The following is a 25753-nucleotide window of genomic DNA, read 5'->3' on the forward strand; positions in this document are numbered from 1 at the left end:
ACATTCAAAGTGAGATCGATAAGTAGGGTTAGTTTACACAGTTTTCAGGGCCATTCACATCATCAGTGTAGACACAGACATAGCCAGCTCACTTTAAGCCAATATGATCCCAAGCCCACTCTCTGGTCACTCTCCCCTTTCTGTTTGTCTAGGTCAACGTGATTCTGGCAAGGATGACACAGCGTCCTTCCCTTCGTTGAAGACCTCAGAGTCTTTCCCAGGCATTATCAAGGCAGTTAACCCTCTAAGGTGGAGAGTGGGTATTTTACAGATGAAAAATCTGAGGCACAGTAACTCCTCCAAGGTTGTGTGTGGTGTGAATTCAGGCCAGGATGTGATCCTCGTCAGAGTGCATCTCTTTGCAAGTCTGTTTGGTGAGCAAATGTGCAGTGTCGGTTGCATCGTGAAAATAAGAAAGGTGAATTTAAGATTTCACAGCCTCTAAACCAGACAGCCCTGCCAGGCAGCGCAGGGGGGATCTTAAGCTGGTAATGAATATGGAAGTTCCTGGGCAGAATCACCTAATGGGTCTGGAGTCTCTTCTGGCTATGGGGTTCACCTTGACAAGGAGGTGGCACCTGTCAGGGAGGTCTAAGTATCACACATATGGGAACTATGCTAGGACCCACCAAGGTGAGAGATTGGATCATGGCCATTTCAAGGTAGCTCCCGAGGGGTCAAAGAGTCTAGGGCATCTCAGATTGGTGTCTAGATTAGGGAAGAAGGAAGGACGATGTTTGTGCTTCCTTGGGAAGAACTGTGTTCTCTATAGGTGGTCTTGTACAGGCACCAACAGATTCCCACCACGGACAGAGACAGCAGTCAGGAGGGTGGCAAAGATGTGTTGGGAGCTCCTAGGGATTATCTGCCACCGGCTCTGTCTCTCAGAGTATAAACTAAGGCAATATAAGGAATCCTGGAAATTCAGGGCCATGTGAGTCGGGGTCCTAGTGGTATTTTCAGTGAACGTAGGTGCGTCTGCTGAAGCTGTCGGAACTGCTGAGATGTTAGATGCGGACTCTGGAAACTCCGTGTCTTTTTTCACTTTGATAAGGACTCCAGGCCTGACCTACATTTTGACCAGGCTAACATTTCTGAGTTAGGAAAAGGCTTTTCAAGTGGGCTACCGCTGGCTTCTTTAATGGAGATGGGCCAGGACGCCCAACTTCACACGTGCGCCCAGACACCCGGGTGTGCTCCCACGCTTCAAATCCCTTGCCGCTGATGCAGTCTCTTCCTCCATCGCTATCTATCCTTCTACTCCCCCCAAATGTCTAGTAAGTTCCCTCCACCCACAGTCCCATCTCCTCATTAGCAATTGTCCTTCAATCTTCTCCAATTTGGGTCATTTTCATCCTTTTGCCTGGATTGGCTGAACACTGTTATTCCTTCATTTACAATCTCAGGGCCATTTTGTACTTGTCTAAACCTTGTATACAAGGTGACTGTCTTCCTTTGAATTCTTACACGGACACACACACACACGCACACACACACACACACACACACTTTCTAAAAGCTTATGCTGAATTCTCTCTCTATATGCTGGAGTTCTTAGACACTATCCTGGGTCCTCTTTATTTATTTGTTTGTTTGTTTGTTTATGTGTTTTCTGATCTCTCAGTCTTCCAGGTGTCCTTCAACCTATGCATTTCAAAGTTATCAATGAACCTACGGCTTCCACACTGCCCGAGTCTCTTTACCCTGCTCTTCTCCTGGCCTCTCCACCCGGGTCTTGCAAGGGCCCTCCAGTGTAGCCTGCCCAGCTGTGCTCTTCCTCACCCTGCCTTCTCCAGGCCTGGAAGCACCCAGTGGATATCATCGCCCACGCAGCGATTCAGCATCAACTGCTAAGAGACGCCGCTTCCCCTTGTGACGTTCCGGGGTCCTGCTCCCCAGGGAGCCAGCATAAGGCTGTATTCTGCCTCGCTGGGCGGGCACCTGTCTGCCCATCTGTCCTCGAGTCTGTGACTCTGAAAGTCCCATGCCGTTAGTGCAACGGCATCTTGTCTGGCTTCCCTGCTCCCGGCTCCCCTCTGCTGCAGTCATCCCACTTCTGGGAAGGACTTGCTGGGTTCTGATGCTTCGAGGAAGAGGCCCTGCTCTCCCAGGCCATGACTGCCTCCCCACTGCACGATCATTTCCTGGCCCCCGGGTGCGTCTCGATAGTCCTTCACTGACTTCAACTGAACACACCATGCTTTAAATCTCTTTCGCCGCTTCCCACAGCTGTCCCCATCCCCCTGTCTGAAAATCTCTCTAGCCACTTCTTTCATCGCTCACATGTCCAAGTACGTGTCATTTCTCCAGAAAAGCATTTCACCCCTAATTTTCCCACCTCCCCCTGCCACTGAAGTCACTTTCTATTTTAATTTCTATTTAATTATTTGAACTCTTTGCTTTCTTCGTGTGTAATACTCTAAGTTTTGCCAACCTGTTTAAATGAATGTTTGGCATCTTTCTCTCTCATTCTGCTGTGAACTCAGAAGGGCAGAGAGCCTGTTTGACAAGGTGTCTAGGGTGTCTCGGGGGAACCTCCGTGTGGCATCAACGTTCCAGCCAGAGGTAAGAAGTGTTTGGGGGAGAAATTTGTTCCCAAAAGCTACTCAGGGGACTCGTTTATATAAAATATCCCACTTGAAAGTCAACCATGTCAGGTTTCCCAGTTACTTCTGTAAAAACCCCCCCTTTATTCTGTATCCTACAGTGAGTGGGCTTTCTTCGAGGCCTCCTGGGTCGCTTGTGACTATACAAAGGGCGTGAACCACCCAAGCGGCTTGTACACCACACAGGACCTGCACAGCGCCATTCTGGCTTGTGTCCTGGATGTGGGGAGTGCTTGACCATGCCACTACACCGGTCCCCGTCTCTGCCTCCCAAGAGGGATTTGAACATGGGAGGAATGAGGCTTCTGCCATGTGGACAGCTCTCTTTACGGCAGATTCTGGCACTTGCTTTGTAAGCTGTGGTCCTGCCTCTCACCCGCGCCCTACCCTCTGGGTCTTCACACGGATCCCGTGAGCACCTTGTACTATTACCACAGGCAGCGATAATCTCCTCTTCTACCCTGCTCTTCCCGTACCTGCCCAGTGGTAAAAATCTTACTCCTCTTTCAAAGTCCTTAGCAAGTTTCTCCTGCTTGGGAGAAAGCCTCCTCCCCTGCACTGCTTACGCCTCGGTCTGCTGAGGATGAACCCCTCGCCTCTCTCTCTCCTTCACCCTCAAGCCCATGCTTAAACCCCATCATACTCTGGACTCTGGTTTCTACCCAGCTCTGGGTCCCTTTGGCATTCTTGGTGGGGGACTACAATTCTGACTGGAGCGTGTGTCCGAGGGTTGCTTACTGAACTGAATGGAGCACACACGTTCTGACTTTGGGTAGACCGTGTGGCTTCTCATGAGTGGGCGATGTCTGGCCTAGAGCCTTCCGGATGCACTTCCAGTGCAATGGAGTGTTTCAAGGAGGATCAGCCCCCTGCCCCCCACGCCCCACCCCGCTCCTTGGCACCAGCAGGGCGGCTCACCAGGGTGCTGGTGCTATGGATAAAGCTTTCTCCGACCTTTGTTTCCTCTGTTGCACAGATACTTCAAGTATCTGAGTGCTCTCTCAGTTTTACATGCCACCCTGTACTGTAAATGCAGCCTCAGTTTTTCCATCGGCAAAATGCAGGTAACCACTGTTCACCACTGGCAGAATGGTGACAACTTGAAGAACAATGACAACGTCTACAGGAACACTTCGCAGCAACTCAGAATAAGCTTGTCACAGACGTGTCCAAAGCTGTTTATTACACGGCTGTTTCTACAGCCATGCACGATGCTGCCACTTTCCCTACCATAACAAAGTGTGTGACTTGTTTAAGATAACCCCTGTCAGAAAAAAAAGAAGCAAAGAAGAAAAATCCCACCCACTACAATGTGCCAGGGCACCGGCCAAGGTGGTAATTATCTTACTATGGTTGTGGGGAGGAGGCCCACACCCTGTGTGACATTTCGCATTAAGATATTTGCAGCCTGGAGGCACATCTCCTAAGGATTTTAGTACATATCAAAGCTTTACTATGGATGGCCTTTCAATGCAGGGTAATATCCAAGAGGACACACATACACGAAAAAAATGCCCTTGATTCATTTCTATGATAACTGCTTATGTAAAACATCAAAAGAAATATTTTTTTAAATATTGGTTAAAAATAACAGTTAACCATCTGCTAAAAATTACCATATAATACCATCCCCTAACCAGCAGAGGTTTAAAAACAACCAGAACAAACCTCAAGCAGTTATTACCATTGCCATAAAGTTGAAAGCATGGTTTATAAGAAATGAATCCTAAAACAAACAAACAAAAAAAAAAAAAAAGAAAAAAGCCCACTATAACCATGGAGATTTTTGCTACAGATTCAATTGGGAGAGACCTTATGCTAATTTTATTTTAATAAAATTGTTTTCTCTCCCAGAGAAAGCGTGGTGATTTTCTTGGGAGTTCAGATTCCACTCCAGTACACAAAATTCACATGATTACCCACTGACATCTTCAAACACTTGCAATTCCCATAAGTAAGTGGGCTACAGCCCATCCCTTGGCTCCCAAAGGCTACAGGTCGCCAACACAGTTGAACTGTTCCTACGTAATCCACCAGAGGGCGGGCATACACAACCACAGCTCACAGGGACTATCTATCCTTGACAGGTTTCATCAGCAGGAATCAGGTTATGGCTTAGGCTATGCTATTCAGCCTTGCTTGGGAAATACTTGATGTGGGGAAGCTTTTGATGACTTAGCCAACCGGTCATCACTGGATTCGAGTATTCCATATGCCTTGGAGGGCTGCTGAGACCTTGGTAAGGCTCAGCTCAGGGTATCCCTGGTGCTCTCAGGAGATGTTGTTGTCTCTAAGACCCCATTCTTCAGAAACAGACTTGCCTTTTATATTTTCCTATTCAGTAACTTTTCTCTCTCTCTCTTAAAATATATAGTGGTCACAAGGTCTACAATGGGACCCTTGTAGTAACAGACAGGACCCTCGGGGTGAGCTAACCTTCTGGTAATTATGTTATGTCAGGCAGGTTACCATCACAAATATGGCCAAGCTAGAACAGCATGGAATGCCGTTAATTAATTAATTAACGCTGCGATAGGGTGAAAAATGAAGGCATTTTAAGATAGACTCAGAACTCAGGTCCTTTCTGACATAGTGCATCTATATTAATGTAAATATAGTCTATAGGCTACTGTTCATTTGTAGTGTTTATACAAAGGCTACTGCCGAAATAAAATCTAGCTACCTCCAACCCTAACTTATCATATGCTATGGAATCTAAGGAGATTAATATATCCAGTCATACAGATTGCTGACGTCTACTTGTTTTTGTGGGAGGACAAATTTTCACTTGGAAAAACCCAATGGATGCCCAACCCAACAAGGTTTAAGTCACCTGTTTCCACCAGAGACTAAAAGGTAAACCACTGGTTAAGTGGAGAGATGACCGTGTCTGTGGGGGTGTGTGGGGTTATGCATGCGCTGTGTCTGAACCACTGAACTTGGTAAAATATGGGGGAGGGGAGTCAGAGTTTTTCTTCCCCTGGATTGACATTTTTTTTCCATGGAAAAAATTCCACTTCAATCCGATTTTGGGGAATAAGTCTATCTGCTCCATGTGGGCGCCAGTGGGGTGGTGTGATGTTATGTAAGTTGAACCAGGCATCAGAACAACAGGCTTGGCATATGTGTCAGCTGTGCCACCTTGGAAAGTCACTTGTCATTACTACGGGGGCCTCAGTTTTCTCATTTGTAAAACAGTCAACTGGATGAGGGATTCATGAAGACCTTTCATCTGCGAGACCCTGTGGTTGCCAGGTGGTTTCCAGTGAGTGGTGGGCTAAGGGATGCTAGCCCCTCCCCTCATTACTCATTGGCTCAGAAATGGAAGACAAGCACTCCAAATACTTGTGAACTTGTGAGAGTTGAGAAGGATGGAGAGAGAGAGAGAATGGATATAAAAATATGAGTAGAGGATTACTTTCATTTGAATAGCCTTAGACTTTTTAGTGCTCTGAATAGAAGCAGGGGGGTAAAAATAAGGTTAGTATTTATTGGAATTTATATTTTTAGGTCATAGAGGGTTAAGGACAAATTTCAATTATATAGTTTAAAAAAAATCTTACACAAGCTATTTTACAGGCCTTGGGCAAATAGAGGAAACACAAAAGCTATGTCTGCCCCCTGTGTCTCGGGTTAGACACCCTCCCCTTCCCCCCATCAAACATTGGACTCTACAATCCTGAATGCCTTTAGCTATCAAAGCAAGTCGGTGGGTCTAATTAGCCAGGGCTGCGGTGTGTGGGGGGTGGTGAGGCTGTGTTGACTTGCACCCTCTAAATGCAAACTAGATGCCACCAAACAGCTTAAGGACATGAGAAAAGAGCACATGACCAGAAGGACACAGGACAGACACGGGCGTGGACGGCAAGGGCGACGTACCTGTGGGGATGAAGGCCGCGTGTTGCTGCTGCAGCTGCGCACTGGTGAGGGCCTGCTGGTAGTGAAAGACACTGGGGCTGAAGGCTGTGCTGGCGCCGCCGTTGCTCTTTTCAAGGGCTTGCCTCTTTGGTAAAGGGTGAAGAGCACCAGGGGGGAAACCCTGCAGAGGAAGAATTTGAGAGGCTGTGTCCAGCTTCAAGCAAACACCGCGCGTCCGCAGAGGTCATCAATTGCAACAATCTTTACTTTTCTTTATCTTTTTCTTTCTTTCTTTCAAAAAAAAAAATGACAGCTAAGGAGATGCCTCTGCCATGCGCCTTAATTGAAACAGCGGCAATGTCGTCGAATGAGTGAGAATTTGTTACTGCTGAGCGGAAGCATGAACTCTGTAACCCAGGAAACAGTAGCATCTCAACTAAGGAAAAGAAACACTATCAAGCAACAACAATGGGAAAAAAAATATGGCTTCAGCTTTTAAAAACAGGTTAAACTACTCTAAGGGGGGAGGGAGACGGGAGCGCTTGCGTTATTATTAATATCTAGTCTTTCGCTGAATGGCAATTTCTAGGACTTAAAGGTGAATAAGAATCACAGCGAGCAATTTTTGTTTTTCTGAGCCCCAGTAATTTTAAATTTGCTTCACTCTTTTGGACAAGGTATTAAATTTTGTTAGGATTGATTTTTTTTGTCTCCCAGATTATATAGGCAAATGAGATGACTAAACACCTTATTGGATTTCCTCCATTTTTAAAATTAATAATAATGATTGGCTGCAACCAGTATTTTACATACAAATCTCAGCTGGTTCTCTGAAAAGCTACATGCAAAGCGAAAGGTGAAAGGTCAAAGTACCAGGTCTACAGTTGCTTCGAGAGGTCGCTTCAGTGCTTTGGCAGTCGACTGAGTCTTTTAATAACAGGCAGCGAGCACATGATGGCAGTGGGCCAATGGGATTCAAGCGAATTAACATACAGGTAAACAGCAAGCAGAGGTGCATCATGGGAACGGCATTGCATTGTGGATAGGTGAGAAGGAAAAAAATATTCTGAATGCAATATACAACGTACAGAACACTAGGCATGCACAACAACAAAAATGTTCTCTAGAGAAATGAATATTACACCTTAAATTAGTATTGAAGCAAAAAAAAATGCATCTACTATACCTTAGTTAAAAGCGTATAAGAGAGTAAAATATAGATGTTTGAAATTCAGGAAAGTATATTAAAACAGCAGCTTGCATACACACCATAAGCATTCTTTTTTTTTTAATATTGCTTGGGGTGGGGGTGGGGGGCTGGAAATGCAAAACTCCTAAGGACCACAGGGCGAAAGAACATCTGATAAGTTAGTTCAGGTATGAAATAATCGAGAAATAAAGTATATATCCCCAACCGGGGGGATGAAAATCTCCATTCAGGTGTGTTCTAATTCAGATCTAATCTAACAAAATGAAGTGTCAAACTGAGACAAAAAAAAAATTCAGGCAAAAAATATTCAAACGCAAGATTATTTAGGCAAAACAGTTTGGGTTTGGGTCGTTATTTTTTGGCTGAATCACGCGGGTAATTGTCTCAGTTCTTTTCTCCACTCTGCTAGTGTGGGGTCTCGTCATATCGTGTGGATTAATGTCCCAAACCTACAGTGCTTCGAATTTAGATAGGGAAGTCCCAATATTTCCCACTTTCACTCTACTAACTTATCATCCGTTCTGCTTCTACTGCATTTGAAATTATAATTCATTTCAAACAACTTACCAGGTTAGTACTAAGGAAATACCCTTTTAAAAGGTATTTTGCGCCCTTGGGCATGAAGGTAACTTCTCTTTCTTTAGTCACGCTATCTTGTACTTTTAGCTACAGTCTGTGGTCAAACTGGCTAATGACAAGTGGGACCTTCACTAGAACGGGCAGCTGGGAGAGCAGAAAACTGCCTTTGGGAGAGGGGCGAGCCTTCGACTTAGAACCACGCTTCGGGGAAGACAGCTTCATTTAAACAACCAAGGTGCTATCGAGTCTGGGCTGGTTAAGACCACAATGAAAATAAGTTCCTCTTTCCAGTTAACTGTTAATGAGTAGGAAAATTCTATGGCAGAATTCTGTGACAATAAAGAAATCCAGGAGGCAGCTTCAATGCAAATAGGAACAATGGATATCCCCCCCTTATGGTTGGCACAATAGGTAAATCCCCAAGGTATGTCTGATAGAATTCACAATCTGAAGTTCTTTGGCAAGTGCAGGGTTGCTCCTCATGTGATGATTCAGGGTAAAAAAAAAATGTGAGGGGAGACAGCTTAGGAGCTATGGGACTTGGAGGAAGAGACTAGAAGCATCGTGGGAAGAACTGTGGGCAGGGAATGCTCTGGGAGGCAGTTTGGATGAAGGCCAGCCAATAATAGGAAACTGATGTCTTCTCAAAGTAAGGCTGAAATACTGAAAATAAAAACAGCTCAAGCCCTTAGACACTCCTCTTTGTATTGCTTTTGAGACAAGGTCTTCCTTTGTAGCCCGGACTGGCCTTGAACTTACAGCAATTCTCCTGCGTCAGTCTCCAGAACCCAGGGGTTAAAAGCACAGGCCACAGCACTTAGCGACTCCTGGATATTGTTAAATGTAAGTACCGTACTATGAAACTTCCATGATTCCATTTTGGCTAGAATCCTTCACTCCCGTACAGTTTCACATTGTTAACTAATGCTGGGTCTGTTTGTTTGTTTTTTATTCCCCATGTGCACCTGTGTATGTATGCAAGATGAAACGTGTGTGGAAACAGTTCTCCTTACAGCATGTGGGGCCCAGGGACTGAACCCAGGTCATCAGGCTTGCTGGTAAATGACTCTACCCACTGGGCCTTCCTTGTTGGCCCTGAGAGCTTGGCTCGCTAAAGAGGGCTACATGGCTGTTCACCGGGACCACACCGGGTTGCTCACTGACTGGCCGAGACCAAAGTCCTCTGTCCTCATTTGACAGTCTTACCTTCCTCCAGCCCTTGAAGCTCCTAGCGGGCGGGACTTCTGATGAGCCTATGAGTCTCTACGGGCTGGCGCTCAGGGACTCACGTCTGACTTGACAGAGCACTCTTTAGTGAGTTCGCCAAGCAGACTAAGTCAACGTCGACTATTTCTTTTTAGGACAGGCATATGGAAGTTTAACGGTCTTTTGCTTTCTTTCCCCCCCCTCCTTTATTTTATTTTCTTAGCTGAAAACCTAACTTGTAGAGGTGAGAGTAACTTAGGCGTTAGAGAAGCTGAGAACTGCAAAGTAAGGATAGTGGCAGCATTTCCCCTCTTCCTGTTCCTAAGATGAGGTCTTGAAGAATGAAGGTTTCCACATGTACAGTAAGGCTTTATGTAGACTGTGCTATGAAGCCTGCATGTAGAGTGTATTTTTCAAACCTGTGTGGATGAATAACCATCTCGTCACAGGCTTCGTGGTGCACACGTCACGTGCTGGTCCAGGTGAGACTGACCGCTGGCATGTTTACCTGCACGGAACGGTCAGTCAACCTTCAGGCTTAGACCTGACCTTAGGGACGGCGGTGCCCCAGTGTGTGCTAGGTACGTTTGGTACCAGGGCGAGAAGGGCCAATTTAACTCTAGCTCTACTTCATGCCAGATACTTGGGCTCTACTCCTGCTGGCCTTGGCTGTATTTCTGGTCCCCCGGCCTTAGGCTTGCTTCCAGCTGGTCTGAATGGATGGACACACTCGGCAAAGACTTTATGTGAAGCTGAGATTCTTTTTCAGAGTCAAGGAACCATCCATCCCACTTCAGGTCAAGGTGAGAAGAACCACCACCCAGGCCAGCATTACAGGCCAGGACCACACCCAGGGGGCCAGGAGAGCCTGCGGGAATGATCGTGATCAAATGCTGCCTTACCCAAGCCACAGAAGGAAGCTCACGGGCGTGGGGCTCAGAGTTCCTGCGAATGTTTCCTAGGACAATTGGAACTTATCTGGCCGACAGCAGCCTGTCCTGTTTCCTTTTACAAACTAGTTCTTTCCATTGTCACCCTGTTGTTGGTTTATGTGAACAAAGACTGTACATGAAGATCAAACAGCCTTTGTGATAAAATTACCAAAGCGTATCTCCGACTGGCTCATTCTCACATTTGGAAATCTCTGGTGAGACTGATGCTTATGTTTTAAGAGGTATTATGAAAGAATGAGGTTTGAATGGAGATAAACGATGCTTCTTTTCGACAGTCGGAGGCTTAAATTCTTTCTTAATGTCTGATTATTTCAAAGAAGGACGAGGGGGGAAATCCCTGGACAAGAATAAGAAATTACACTATGGAAATGTGCTGCTTTCAGCCACGGAAGTCAGGTGAATGGAATGTTGACTTCTTCTACAGCAATGAGCACTCCCATTTGGTCTTCTAAATAAGGAAATACAGTAATAGTTTTTCTGCGGCTGTAAGGCTCATCAAACTGTACCTGGGCTGGTTTCAAATGAGCCTCTCACGCCAGCCGGAAACACATGACAGATTCAGTAATCTTCCTGCCATTGTCAGAAACGCGCTGGATTTGTTCTGGGTTGCCTCAGAAGAGGCTTTGAGATCCTGTGACTTCTCAGTGCTCCAAATTTTGGGCACAGCGTAACAACCCAAGAAACTATGGTAACTGGTTCTCACAGCATCTACAGCATTGATGTTCGTTCCTGCGTCCCTATGAGATTCCCTGAGAAATGAGGAGGAGGGTGTGGGGCGGGGCGGGGCGGGGCTCAGCCCTGGCTGCTGACTGTTAGGCTGAGGGGATGACCTGCTTGGCTAAGTGGGCACATCTGCTCATATCCCTGCCACCCAGGGGCACCTGCCTCGGACACAGATTAGGTCCCCTGCCCCTTCACTGGCTGGGTAGGTACTGATTGTGTACTGGAACTCCTACTTCCAGGACACAGGCAGATATAGCCAGAGCTTGGATAAAATCAGGGCGGAGCCTGGCAGTCACCGTGGCTATTGTTTTTTTTTTTTCAGTCTTCACAGGTATTTGAATTAGAGGGACAAACATTTCCATAGTAATCTCCACAGCTTGTCATGTCTTATGCTGAGAGGCGGCCACTGCGACCCAGGGTAATCAGCTCCTATCCCTCTGACCATAGAGAGAGCCACAAAGATGACAAGGCAGTAAGGGCTTCTCCCCTTAATCAGCGCCTGCGTCAAGAATGCTGTCTTCTTGGTCGTCAGATGTAAGGATGCCGTCCCTAAAGATGCCTCAAGCCATGGGCTTGTGTCACGGGGAAGAAGCTGACCTCGGGAAGTAGAACTGACTTGCTAAGGGAGGCTGAAGTTGAGGAGGAGACAGAGCTGCTCTCAACGCCAACACCCCCAAGCCCCATTTTCTTCTCTTTCCCTCGGAGGTATTACATGACGCAGGAAAGTCATCAGTCAGTAAACTTGGTCACTTACACCAAGTCATTTTGAGTACTGTCTCTATACCAGAGTCCCAGTTAGCCCAGGGAGAGTGCCCTAAGGACCCAGTGTGGCTTAAAAAGTGAACGGATGACCTGGAGAAACACGACTTTGCTGGTCACGAGTCAACACCAGGAGTGCTAAGTAGTACTAAGTTGGAGCTGGTCTGAAAAAGTGGCTTCCTAGACCAAGACACTCACTAAGCAGATGGAAACAGAGTCCTCTCACTGACAGACGTGCAAAGGACACGATCTAAGAATAATTCACTTTCCACACACACTGGATTATTTGTACTTTTTAAAAAGAAATCTTTCCATCGCTCCTCCTTGTCCCCAAGTATAATGACTCTTCCAGTTCCAGATTTCAGGAAAGCCGCCAGTGGGAGCGTTTCTCCCTCATGTGGATACGCTAGGCCTCACGTGTCCACGGACTTAGACCCTCAGTGTACTGTCTGAAGACACGGGAGAGAGAACACGGGACACTACAAAGTCTGAGGTAGGTAGACGGGAGGCTTACTGTGAAAGATGCTTGGAGCTCGGCCGGTAAAGACCTGTGCTCTCAAAGGATTGTAGCGGGCAAGGTCTGTGCCTCTTCCCGCTGAGACCCTACCCCTCACAAAGACTCCCTCCCTCACACCAAGAATGCTGACTCGAGGACAAGTGGCATCCCCTCTTACGTCTTGGATGCTCATCACTGTGATCTGCTAGTCTAGAAAGCGCTCTTTTAAAGATTTGTTTTCCTTTCGTACATAAGGGCGTTTGAGCTGCATGGATGTCTGGGCGCCACTTGTACACAGTGTCCATGGAGACCAAAAGAGGGTGTGGGGTGCGCTGGAATGGGAGACACACAGGATTGTGAACCATGCGGGTGCTTGGGTTTGAACCCGGGTCCTCTGGAAGAGCAGTCGGTGCTCTTAACCACTGAGCCGCCTCTCCCGAACCTAGACCCTGCTTTTTAGGTGATCCCTTTCACCTCTGGAGTTCTGTCTATCCTTTTCCAGGAAGGACTGGCCTCTGTGTCCTTCCTACCTCTGTGATCCCACCATGCTTTCCCATCCTGTGGTTGAGAGGCACTATTGCTCACACTTAGACCTGCCAAGCTCCTTGAGGGCGAAGCGACTAGCCTCCTTCATCTACGCTCCCCTGGGGAGGCACTGCATGGCTGGGCTGGCCGGCTTCTCAGGGCCTTCCGTGAATGGGTGCACCGTGCCTTGAAACTGACTTCTGATGAAGCCACATGCCCCACTTAAAAAAAAATCACTGGAACTGGCCCCCACCTAGCCCCAGGCTTCTCGGCTGTGTATGTGCACTGGGGTTGGATCACCTGGGAGCTCTGCAGGGCAAGACCCTGGTCCCTGTCCCTGGTCCCTGGTTCATGGCACTCCAACCAGCTGCTTTGGGGTTAAGATCAATGTCAGATCCTTTCGGAACCGTCCGGCGGATTTCTCAGTACAGCCAAGATTGGGGAGCGGCCTCGGCATGCGACTCTTGAGCATCAACGCTGTACAAAACACCGGGGGATTTTTCAATATTACCATATGTGTGTGTCTGTGTTTGAGGATGCACGCTTGCCAGAGGAGCCGGAGCCCCCAGAGCTGGAGTTACAGGCTGCTGTGAGCTGCCCGGGGTTAAGTCAAACTCCAGTCCTCCCCAGGGGCAGGGCATGCGCTCCACCAATGAGCTGTCTCTCTTGGTCCTAACTGGGAATTTATTTTTAAAAACAACTGAAAGTTCTGGTCCTGAGTGTCTAGGTGAGACTTACGATTCTGGAATCTCAGCAGTCTCCCCAGCAGCCAAAACGATGCTGCTTTCGGTGGCCACGGGAGAGCTGGAGACAGTGAGTTTCAGGAGCTCGGACAGCATCCGTACCTCAAGGGACAGCAAGGAAAATGTAGGGGCTGGCCTGGGTGTGGGTGTTTTAGATCCATGTTCTCTCTTTCATGGAAGGTGGCTGGAGTTTGACTCCTCCCTGAGGCCATTGCTAAGCACTGCCTGGGCAACAGGGGAAGAACAGGAGGAGTAGGTGGGGTCTGTCAGGGTCAGGGGTCAGAGCTGGGCATCTCTGAGGGCTGCGGTTCCCCTTCTAGACTGCCTGCATCGGTTGCCTCTGAGTGTGACTTGCCTTCCGATTCACTGCAAGGCCCCAGATCCGGGTTAAAAAGGGACAGTGCTCACAGGCCTGGTTGCAGAGGGGACTAGGCTCACAGCCTGAGTTTCCTGCACCTTGGGGATTTAGTTATTGTGAAGGAGAGAGGGAAAACAGAACAAAACGAAAAGGGGGGGGATGACAACAGAACTTAGGCAGCGGGGAGCAGCGGGAGTGGCAGCCTTGTCTCCCAGCTGTCCTTCCCACCCGCAAGCACCACCCAAGGCCTGGGAGGCGCGGGCGGGGCGTCGCTGCACTTACCATGACTGTGGCCGCGGCCGCGGCTGCCTGGGCGGCCACCGCGGCCTGGTTGGCTTGGTGCTGCGCAGCTTTGATTTTGGCCTGCAAGTGTGCAGGAGGGTGAAAATATTTGCATTTCTCCCTCATGCAACGCCCCTTTATGTAATCCATACAAACGGTTACGGTGTTGTCGTTAGTGTCGATCATGGTGCTGTCTGCCGGGTGTGCAAAGCGGCAGTCTGTCTCTCCCCGGGCACAGTTTCCTCGCTGGAACTCCCTGCATACCTGAGGCAAGGGCAAAGAGCAGAGGCTGCAGAAGAAAGCCTGGTGGTCACCGCGCCAACGGAGGGGGCAGTGGGGGGAGAGGACCGGGAGGAGGGAGAGGAGGAGGAGGAGGCAGGAGAAGGGTGGGGAGAGGAGGGAGAGGAGGAGAATAGGAGGAGGGAGAGAAGGAGGGAGAGGAGGAGGGGGAGAGGAGGACGGAGAGGAGGAGGGGGGATAGGAGGAGGGAGAGGAGGACAGAGGGGAGGAGGGGAATAGGAGGAGGGAGAGGAGGACGGAGGGGAGGACAGAGAAGAAGAAAGAGAATAGGAGGAGGGAGAGGAGGAGGCAGAGGAGGAAGGAGAGGCAGTTGGGGATGTGGGGGAAGAGAAGGAAGGAGAACTAGGAGACACCCTTTCCACGTCCCCTCATGGTGCTTTTAGGTTCCCAGACAGTAAAACTGCTGTGATCTAGAACCCGAGTTACCAGAATTACTAACAAACTAATTTGGGTTTTGCTTTGATCATGTTTTCCAGGGTAAATACTGAAATGGAGAAATTAATCTGAAATCTGCTCTTTACCTAAAACAACAAAGGAAACATAATTGAACAAAGTCACATTGTCCCTGCAAAGCACGCCATATTCATTTTCATTTCTTACATGTATGTCTTTGAATGCATGTCACAGTTATATAACACATGCACAGCACATATCTACATATCTATCATACAACCCACACATCTATGTCTGTCTGTCTCTGTCTGTCTGTCTATCTATCATCTGTCATCACCCTCTCTCTTATTATCTATATCTATATTTCTAATTACCATCTATTTTTGTATCATTTATCTATCAATTATCATCTATCTGCTGATCTATCATCTATCAATCTATCTGTTGATCTATAATCTATCATCACCCTCTCTTTATCATCTATATTTCTAACTATCATCTATCTTTGTATTATCTATCATTTATTATCTATCTGTTGATCTATCTATCTATCTATCTATCTATCTATCTATCTATCTATCTATCATCAATCATGTACCACCACTAGCTCATTTGTTACTATGCTTATGCGGCCATAGTTATGCATTCATGCACACTATCTTTTCTCTTTTCATTTGTTCCTCTTTCCCTTTCATTTTCTCTCCCCCCTTGCCTCCCTCCCCTCCCCTCTTTCCCATTTTCTTCCATTCAGGGTCTCTTCAGTCACTCTATCTACATATGTCCTATAATGCCTGTGTGCTGGTTACACAGCTCACACAGTGGTACAACTGTGTGTGTATCCTACTTGGACAGTCACTCTGGGGTGCTATAGATTCCTGGCACAGAAAGATGGCTCACCCATGGACCAAGCTACCACAGCGTGCGAACAGTTCTGGGAAAAGTGCGCATGTGCTCACATCTCCGAGGATGGGGGCAAAGCTCAATGGCTGTGAGGGCTCTTGTCTCCCCTTCTCCCTCCCTGGTTCTCCAACAGTGTCACACCTAAAACCACCAATCCTAAGACTTAGAACACTTGGACGCCAAAACTTTCATTCTAAAGCCACCGGAGTATTTTTGATAGCTCCCTAAAGGTAAAAAGGAAAGAAATAGACTTAGAGGAAAAGAATAAAGTAAATGGAGGGGATAGAATAGTTAGAAATGTTTGTTTCTAAAAATTTTTAATTCCCTCGTCTCCTAAAATCTCAAAGAGCTGAGCTTCCCCATCTTTTGAGAATTCTAGTGAATCAAGATTTTACTACACACGGACAGATTTCTGTAGACACTGAAGGGCATTCTTCACTATAGACCATATGAAATAAGGAAAAGCCTGTGAATAGTAATTATGTAATTCATCCCTGCTTATAAATATCAGCAGGAAGAAGCCGCGGGATGGTAAAGTTGCTTCGTCTGGGCTCCAGTCCTACAGCGAGTAATGCGAACAGTGGCTTGCCTGCTGGTCACCAGTGACGGGACAGAGATATAAAGCTCAAGCCTGCAAAAGTCTGCCATGTCTGGGAGAGTATTTTACTAACCCCTGGCCAAGCCAGGTTGATGGGCAAACGGGTTGAACCTCAAACTCGTTCACAGTTTCTTCCTGTTTGGGTACTGTTCAAAGTTCTATCATCACTACAAAAGTTTCTAAATGAAAATCTAGTCAGATACTCACTTAAATTCTGTTTTTGGTTCATTTTGTTTTTCAACAGAATCTCATGCAGCCAAGGCTGGTTTCAAATTCACCATGTAGCAGAGGCTGGCCTTGAACTCCTAATCCTCAGATCTCTACTTTCCAAGTGATGGGACTCATAAGTGATGGGATCCCAGGGTTTATTAGGTTCTGACTCTGGCCTATTGGGCCCTGGTGGGTGTAGCTGGGACTTACACAGGCTACTGGGGTAGCTGGTGTCATTCCTGGCATGAAATGGACCCAAAACTGCTCTGTTAAGGTCATCTGTGGGGAGCAGACCCCTTGCCTACCAGTCCTGTTGGGAAGGACCCTTTGTTCCCAACTGTTCTCATTTTATTTGGTTTTTACTGTCATATCCGGAGCACCTAAGCTCCCACAGCCCCAGCAGGTGGAGCCCCAGACACCTCCTTTCTCAGAACAGATCGCAGGAGTCATAGGATAGCCTAAAGTTTCCAAAACAGCAGTGAGTAGGGTTTATATTGTCTTCATCTGGAAGCCCATATACTCTAGATGGAAGCTGAGTGAAAAAAAACACCGTAATTTTGAAAACATTTGCATTTTGACATCCTGAATTCTAAAACGTTTGCCAGGGGGCCGTAAACATTTCTTGTCCTCAAGATTTATTTGGTCAGTATTTAACTGAATGTGCTATAGATTACCTAGCATTTCTAATCAATGATGGAATTCAAGGGCGCCTTTCAAAAGTCTACCGGGACCTTTACATAACCACATGGAATGTACTGCAGGCTATCACAGGCACAGGGAAGCAGGTTAAAGAAAAATTTTATTCAACAAAGTCCAGGAGGATTTGCTTGCTCCAAATGTAAAAGTGTGTGTGTGTGTGTGTGTGTGTACACCTGCACTTAATCCTTTTGAATTTTACACAACATTTGAATTTTTGCTAAACTAAATATGTCATGGTAAATTAAATATGATATGTTAAAGACAACGTATCAATAACCAAATTAATCCAGCCCACAGCTTTTCCTATTTACCAGCGAAACCGTTAAGATGCTGTTAGCATCTGGAACACTCTGGAGCCACCTGCACTTGATTCTCACAACTGTTGGGCGCTGAAGTCCCATTTGTCCCTACTCTGGTCACTGAGTGCCCCCATTCCCCTGACTGCTGGGCTTCTGACCATTTTCAGAACTCCCTGAAGTCCGGTAAGGGCTCCTGCTGCTGTGCACAGCAAGAGCCAGCTCTGTGGCTCACGCGCCGACGACGTGCTTATTCTGTTGGTGGATATTTATCTAGTGTTTAGAGACAGAGCCTCACTCCATCGCCCACGTTAACCAGGGACTTCTCTGCAGCCCGGTCTGGACTTGAACCTGTGACAGGATTCTCGCTCCAGCTCTCTGGTGCTGGGATTACAGACACATGCTACCTTGTCTAGCTCAATATTTTCTTCTTACGAATGGAAGTCACACAGGTGAGTTTTGCTTATATCGAAGTTATTCTTTGCCTTGGGGCTAATTTCCTTCATGGCTGGCATTGATTCTACACTGCAGCACTGTGAGTACATGGGTTTACAACAGTGTGTGTGTGTGTGTGTGTGTATGTGTACACCTCCATGGATTTTCTGTAGGATGAAATGATCTCACAGGCATCTGCCATCCTGACATACATTTCTACCATCAATGAATTTCCAAGCACAGACAGAATTGAATTACCTCCAGTTTATCAGTCCTGAGAAGTTTCTGAGTCGCAGTGGAGCCCGGGACAGTGACTGGTGGACTTCCGGGGACAATGACAGGTGTGGTCGGTAGAATCTCTGTGGGGACTAACCCAACTCCGGGGGTGACGGGCGCTAAGTAAGGAGCAAAGCTAATAGCTGTGTTTGTCCCTATGGTGGGACCTACAGGAAAGGTGGGCTGTTAAAGGAAAACAACACAGGAGAAAGTCATTTAGTACAAAAACTTACCAACGAGCGTCATTTGAGCAGAAATTTACACAATCACTAGTGAATGCCGTCTGAGAGGAAATGTCCCCTGCCTGCCTAGAATATCCTTTGCATCAGGTACAGAACTCAACTCTGAATTGCAAAAATTCACTAAACACTCCCTTTTATTTTCCAAATATGAAAACATCATAGCTCCATTCTTACCCAAGCCCTACAGACATATTTGGAGAGAATCAGAGAAAATCAGTGTCAAGGGACAGATTATACTTTCCCTGGGAAAATGTTTTCAACAACCGAAAATACTAATTTCACCCAAATTACCTATCATTCCAAACTACTGAGTGCTCTAACCAAAGGCAATAAGACCTACAGAATATAGACTGGCTGTCTATCATTTTCCTGTAGGTCTCTACAAGGGCCATAAATAAAGCACCCCTTGATTCTAGCTCGGTATTGCTGTTGGCCAAGTTCACACATTTTCAAGCAGTGGAGCTTCTTAGGGATTCTAACAGTATGTTTTCATCTCTCGTCACTAGCACGTACATACCCAACTCATAGGCGTGTTCATGTGTACCTACTATATGCTGCTCTACCTACTATGTGTCAGTACATCCTTCCATTCTTGAAAGGTTGGACCAGAGAGCTTGCAGTTTTCAACTGTGAATATTTTTTTCACATGGCCTCTCAAACTTTCCTGGGTCACACAATCAAAATAGCAGTGATAAGCACATCCAATTTCTTGTTAAATGTGTTATCCATCACCATAGTCCTGCCTAAGAAGAATTACACAGTGGGTTGGTAGGACAATTATTTTTAAAAGTTCCATCTAGTAAATATCTAGATAATACTGTCCTCCAGAAAGGACGTTATGTACACTTAGACAGCAAACCTATTTTACATCTATTTATTTAAACAAAGTCTCAATACACATTCCAGGGCAGATGGTTAACTATTGTGTAACTCATTCAGCTCATGCTGGCTGCAAACTCGGCAGTCCCCTGCCTCAGTCTTCTGGAATTATGGGCATGAGTCACCATGCAGGCTATACATTTTCTACCTTTGAAGAACTGCTGGTAACATGATTTCCAAAGAGTTTTCTAAGAATAAACTGCACATTGAATTAGACCTAATGGCTCTTTATTTGTTTGCTTGGTTTTCTCAGCTATGGAACTTCTTTTCTTTTTTTTTTTTTTTTGAAGTATTGGGGCTTGAACCCAAGGTCTCCTATGTAATAGGCAAGAACTTTTCTGCTTATATTCCCAGATTTACAGACACTCTTGTAAACTGTTTGCTTTCACGATGAGTGCTCAAATATTTCCAGTCACGTCTTGATGCGACTTTCAAGCACTGAGCTATGTTGTTGCTGTGTGTCATAATATTTTCCTATTTTTACACTGTGGGTAACATTCTCTTCTGTTTGGACTGTAGATGAGTTGTTTAACACATGGGAAAACTAACGGTCTGTGTGAGTATAGTTTCAGTTAGACAACAGAGCAATGTCTCTTATGGATGACCATGTTGGGAAACAGCAAATTACTGATAGTTTGTGTAGAGATTTCCAGAGAGGCTGCAAAGTCTTCATAGGAGTGGCCAGGAGCTGAACGAGGGGACTCTAATGGTCTTGGAGGAATGCTGGGTAGTTTTCCCATGAGGGGCTCTTACATCTTTATGGTTCAGAAATAACATTTGCTTTGGGAGAAACTGCAACATGAGCTCCACACACTGAAGAGGGATGGTGGTTTAGTATGTTTTCTACAAAAGTTTCCATGGATGTGATGTGGTACCCACTGGAGTCATAATTATAGAAAGCTGTGGCTTTTTAGTAACCGTCACTTTTGTAACTCAGTGCTATTGAAAAAAAGTCAAGTAACTTAATAGTATAAGGACTGCTTTTTTTTTTTAGGATTAAAAATATCAACCTTGAAAGGCCACACACATCAGTGATTCAATGGACCTACTGTATCTAAACTGCCTAGGGGTGGGTTTTTTAAGGTGGTGAATGCTGGTACAGTAAGTCTTGGCAGGAACCTTGAAATTCTCATTTAAAAGCATTACTGTGTGACTAAATTTGGGGACCACTCTCATAAACGAGGAATGAAAGCAGGTATCAAAAGCCATATTTGTACCATGAGATTCAGTTCAGACAAGAATTAACAAAGCTGGTATTTAGAAAAATGAAAACCTCCCTGAATACCTCTGATCTGATTTTTATGGATGCAAATACCTTGAAAAATCATTTATTTATTTACACACACGTATGCACATACCCGTGGCTGTGTGCTGTATCTGCCATATGTTTAAACTTGCCCGAAAGGCCACAGGAAGGACTCAGACATCCCTGGAGCCCCAGTAAGTACAGATGTGAGCTACCTCACATGGTGTTAGGAGACACGCTTGGGTCCTTTGGAAAGCCAGCAAGCACTCTTAACTGCTGGCCCATCTCTCCAGCCCCCCCTTTTTTAAATGCATGTAGATTCCCAACTCTCTCCTGCTACAAGTGAACTTGGTGATATAACTGCACATTGACCCTTGGATATCTGTACATAAGAATCTCAAGACATGTTTTCCAAAGTCCTTTTTTTTTGATGTGTACGAACTTATTCCAATAAAATATTCAATTGTGCCTTCAAAACCATGTTATTTGTTCATCTGATTTAAGGTTCTGAAACATATTTTCAATGTGCATTATAGGTGATAGCAGTCACGTTTCGCCAAGACATAACGCCATTTAAAAAAAAAAAACAATGAGAGGTTCTAGATGCAGAAAGACCTGCATCCAAATCTAGTCCTTTCTCACTTATTTTCGTTTCCTGAAGGGGAAACCAACTTCTTTGAGTTTTCAATTTTCTTGTCTGCAATGGACAAGTAAATCATTTAGAGGGTCAGCCGAGCAAATGGCCACTTCCCCCCCTCTCCCGCTGCCCAGTTATCCTGTGTGTCTCTAAGGTGAGTGAAGTCAGCCCAGAGATACTCTCGACAGATGGGGAGAGTGGACTTTAACTGTAGCAAGTATCTTGTCTTCATCTCTTAAAATGCACGTTGGGAAAATGCTTTCTCTCGTGGGAAACGCAAATGTTTAAAGTTCATAGGCCTTCAGAAGACAGATTCAATTAGACATCAGACAGTTTCCTTTTAGCACGCAGACTGTCCTTCACCGAAGTGGACGAGTGACAAATATACTCACGGTCACTTGCTGAGATGTGCACTCTCTGGCGGCAGCGTGACAGGCTTCATATCTGTGGCCAGTTCTAGTGTGTGCAAAGCATTGTCACGCATGTTCTCTCCTTCGGTCTTTCCTAACTGGTCCACGAGAAGCAAGCGTAACTGGGAACTACCACCTTGCAGGCGAGGCTGGTCAAAGAGCAGACCCTGAGCGGTTAAGCCAAAGTCAACGCTCCTGAGGACGAGTCAACTCAAAACATCCCAGGACTCCTGCCTCCCCGTGTGGGCTGAGTGTCTGCTCTCGAGTATTCCATAGACCAGGCCACTTGGAATCAGTAGACCATGTCCACACGTCCTTGACGCGCACAGACGGAGAGCACGGTATATGTCCCGCCACTGGCTTGCGCCTTTATGGACAGGGTGCATGGGCCTGCTCTGACCAGTTGTCAGTCCCTGCTGCCCAGGAAAAGTGGCTCTGAGATCCTGTTTTAAAGCAAAACTCCAGGGGGATGGGGGGTGGGAGGAGAGAGAGAGAGAGAGAGAGAGAGAGAGAGAGAGAGAGAGAGAGAGAGAGAGAGAGAGAGAGAGAGAGGGAGAGAGAGAGGAGAGAGAGGAGAGAGAGGGAGAGAGAGAGAGAGAGAGAGAGACAGAGACAGAGAGCGAGAGAGAGAGAGCGCCTGTGTCAGCCACGCATCAGGGCGTCTGAGAGGAGAGCAGGGAAGCTGCTCCGAGGACTCCACTCTTGGAGACACACACCAGCTCTAGCCTTGGGTATTCCTAAGCTCGCTGTCTCTGCACGGTGCTGCCTCCGAGAGGTCTAAGACACTCTCCAGTTGGTACCTGTCAGTTCTTAGTGCTAGCATACGGCTAAGCAGGCCCGAGGGCAAGATCCACAGAGAGCCTTGGTGAGGAGGATCTCTTCTGGCGGGCTGGCCTTGTTAGTCTCTCCCTCTGCCTTCCCTCCACAGTCCTACTTTTCTCTCCTTTCGTAAGGTACACTCACGCCTCTGGTACCTCTGAGGTAGACAGGGCTGGATGGAGGGTGGAATCCGCAGGACTCCATGATTAAAACGTTCAAGTCACCGTGCCGAGTGATGCGGGGGGGGGGGGGGTATCTAAGAGAAGGAACCAGCCAAAGTGAAAAGCAAATGGGACGCTTGCTTCCTAAGCTAGGAGTAAAACCAAAGGAGTTTTAGAAGTCCCGCTCCTGTTTGCAAAGACCCCTGTGACGTCTGCAGAGCATCGGAGGGCAGGGAGTGCAGAGGTCAAGGCTTTAGAAGGACAGGGCCATGAAAGGGGTTGGAAACCAGGTCAGTGGAGGTAGATGGCATTGAGGGCATCATGGCAGGACCTGAGGGTCCTGGCTTTACGAGGCCGCTGGCTTTGCTTGCGGCTGCTGGCTGGCGGCTCCGTTTACTGAAATGCGGATGTAGGGGGACAGAGACGTCGGGCTTGAATGTGTTCGTGCAGGAAAGTTTAAGGTGGGTTTAGACAAAGTCAGGTCTATGAGCCCCGCGGGGGAGATGTTTGGAATGGGGACACACATTTGATTCTTAATCGGTAAAAAAAATATGGCTTTCGGAACAGTCTGGGCTAACCAAGAGAGGGTTGATAGAAATAAAAGACCAAGATGAGGGTCGGAGGGAAAGGAGTGTCCAACTGGGAGAGATTGCTGATGTGTGCTGAGAGCTTCTAGGAGGTCCAACATGATTACACTCGTGGATTTGGTCTGTGAGGGTCCAAATACCAAAACTGGGTGATTTTCACACACCGGACATTTATTTACCACAGGCCTAGAGGCAGGGAAACGCATGGCGATGACACCAGCAGGTGTCAAAGGTCCAGCGAGGGTGTACTTGCTGGTTCCTACTACGTTTCTAATTGCGTCTGTCTGTCTGTCTGTCTGTCTGTCTGTCTGTCTGTCTGTCTGTCTGCCTGCCTGCCTCACACACTCCTCTCTGTGTGTGCATGCATAGATGTTAGAGGACAGCTTGTATGCATTGGTTCTCTCCACCATGTGGGCCCTGGGAGACCACGTCGGGTCCAGCATGGTGGCGAGTGAGGGCCGTAACTCACTGAGCCATGTAGCTGGCTATGTGCTGGTCTGAAGACGCTTGCTTCGGGTGAATCCCTCGTCCTCTGGGCACTGGCCGCGTGTGCTATGGGCTCCAGCCCCTTCTTTGGCGCTCGGCCTCAGTTGTCAAGTTTACCGAGAGATACCAATGACTAGCGAGACGCATCTGTGTGTCTCTAGGGTGTTTCCAGAGAGGACTGTTACATGCACCAGAGACTGGGGGTGGGTGGGGGCATCGCCCGTGTTGGGCGACACCTCCCGTCAGACAGAAAAGAGGTCTGGAGCAGACACTGAGCGGTGTGTGTCCCCGCAGCTCCTGCATTTCCAGGGATGTCCGTTGCCAACGCTGTAATTCTCCGTTCACACCAGGCTCCGGCTCCTTCCACCTTTTGACACGGGGGGGGGGGGGGGTTCACGAGACGCCTTCCAGGCTTCCAGTGCCAGACAGAACCTGCTCAGCTTCCTGCTGGGCGTGGCACCTACATGGTTATCCAGGTCAGCGCTGGAATGCAGAAGTTAGCAGATCCCCCTCTCGTTCCGGTCCTCCAGGGATCCTTGCCGAAAAGGGACTCCCAAATCACGCCACCCCGAGTGGGCAGGGCTTCAGCATAGTGAGCTGGAGCAGTCAAGCATCCAGACTGACAAGGAAGGCAGAAAGTAGCCGCCGGCTTGGAAACACAGAAAGGAAACGCTGTGGAGAAGTCTCCACGGAGCGATGTCAGAGGCGGCTGGAAGACGGAACAGAGAAAAAGAAGCGTGGCTTTAAGGCAGTTGAGGCTGGCGGGAGACAAAGCGGAGCAGCCCTTGCTTCTTTGGTGACCGGTTTATTAGTTGCTGCGGTGCCATGCCACGCTGGTCGATCCTGTCACAGCGCTCAAGGCTGGAGATCCGCAATCAGTTACGCTGCTCTGCAAGCAAGGTCCTGAGGGGATGCTGTCTTTCTGGAGACTTCCGGGGGAAACCCATCCCTTGTCTCTTCCATCTTCTGGTGGCTGCTGGCCTTTCTTGGCTTGTGACCATATCAGGTCTCTGCCTCTGCGGATACGTGGCCTCTGTCTGTACCCGCCCTCTTTGTGACTCCATTGACTGTGAGAATCTCATCATCTGTGGACTATGACCACAATGGCAAAGACCCTGTGTCCATATATGCATATACATATTCATACACAAACATACACAAATACCAGCATGTACATATGCATATACATATTCATACACATACATACATAAATACCAGCATGTACATGTGCATATACATATTCATACACACACCAGCATATATATATGCATATACATATTCAAACACACACATACATACATACAAGCATGTACATATGTGTATACATATTCATACACATACATACATACTAGCATGTACATACGCATATACATATTCATACACAAACATACATACCAGCATGTACATATGCATATACATATTCATACACATACATACATGCCAGCATACACACACACATATACATATTCATACACATACATACATATATACATACCAGCATGTATAGGAAGCAAGAACTCCAAGGGTCATTATTCAGTTAACTGACTAGGATACACATTCATTTCTAAAATTCTGAGGAAATTTTGCTGGTAAGTTTTGAATGTTAGATTCAGCATGCCCTGCACTTTAATACATCTTGTGATTTAAAAATCAGTATTGCAATATTTAGATGGGCCATTCTTTTTTTTTCCATAGCAGAACAGTGATTAACTTCTAATTAATATTTGAGGCAAATACGCAAACATTACTCTTAAAAATAGTTCAACTAATACTTAGTGGCACAAAGTACTCTTCTTATTAGTATGAAAAGGGCTGAGTACCAGGGCCAATTCTTATTAATTCTAAATAAACAGGAAGTGTATAGTTTGAATGACCGAGACA

The 25753-nt window shown here is 46.8% G+C and overlaps 1 protein-coding gene across 8 annotated transcripts in view; it reads right to left on the bottom strand.

The window, feature by feature from the left end:
• Positions 1 to 25753, bottom strand: part of Mbnl2 (muscleblind like splicing regulator 2) — a 164516-nt gene that overhangs the window by 33719 nt on the left and 105044 nt on the right. For 6 of the 8 annotated variants that reach the window (XR_005877084.1, XM_040744936.1, XM_040744901.1 and 3 more), the window contains 4 exons: positions 18388 to 18588; positions 14299 to 14562; positions 7338 to 7391; positions 6486 to 6645 (listed from right to left, as the gene is read on the bottom strand). Coding sequence is in view for 7 of the 8 variants with exons in the window: in XM_040744936.1 (XP_040600870.1) it covers positions 6486 to 6645; positions 7338 to 7391; positions 14299 to 14562; positions 18388 to 18588 (679 nt within the window). In the remaining variant the exon portion in view is untranslated. The remainder of the gene's footprint in view (positions 1 to 6485; positions 6646 to 7337; positions 7392 to 14298; positions 14563 to 18387; positions 18589 to 25753) is intronic. The other 2 variants (XM_040744994.1, XM_040745032.1) reach the window with 1 other exon arrangement.

The sequence above is a fragment of the Mesocricetus auratus genome, unplaced genomic scaffold (assembly GCF_017639785.1).
Source record: "Mesocricetus auratus isolate SY011 unplaced genomic scaffold, BCM_Maur_2.0 Super-Scaffold_2245, whole genome shotgun sequence".
Taxonomy (NCBI): Eukaryota; Metazoa; Chordata; class Mammalia; order Rodentia; family Cricetidae; genus Mesocricetus; species Mesocricetus auratus.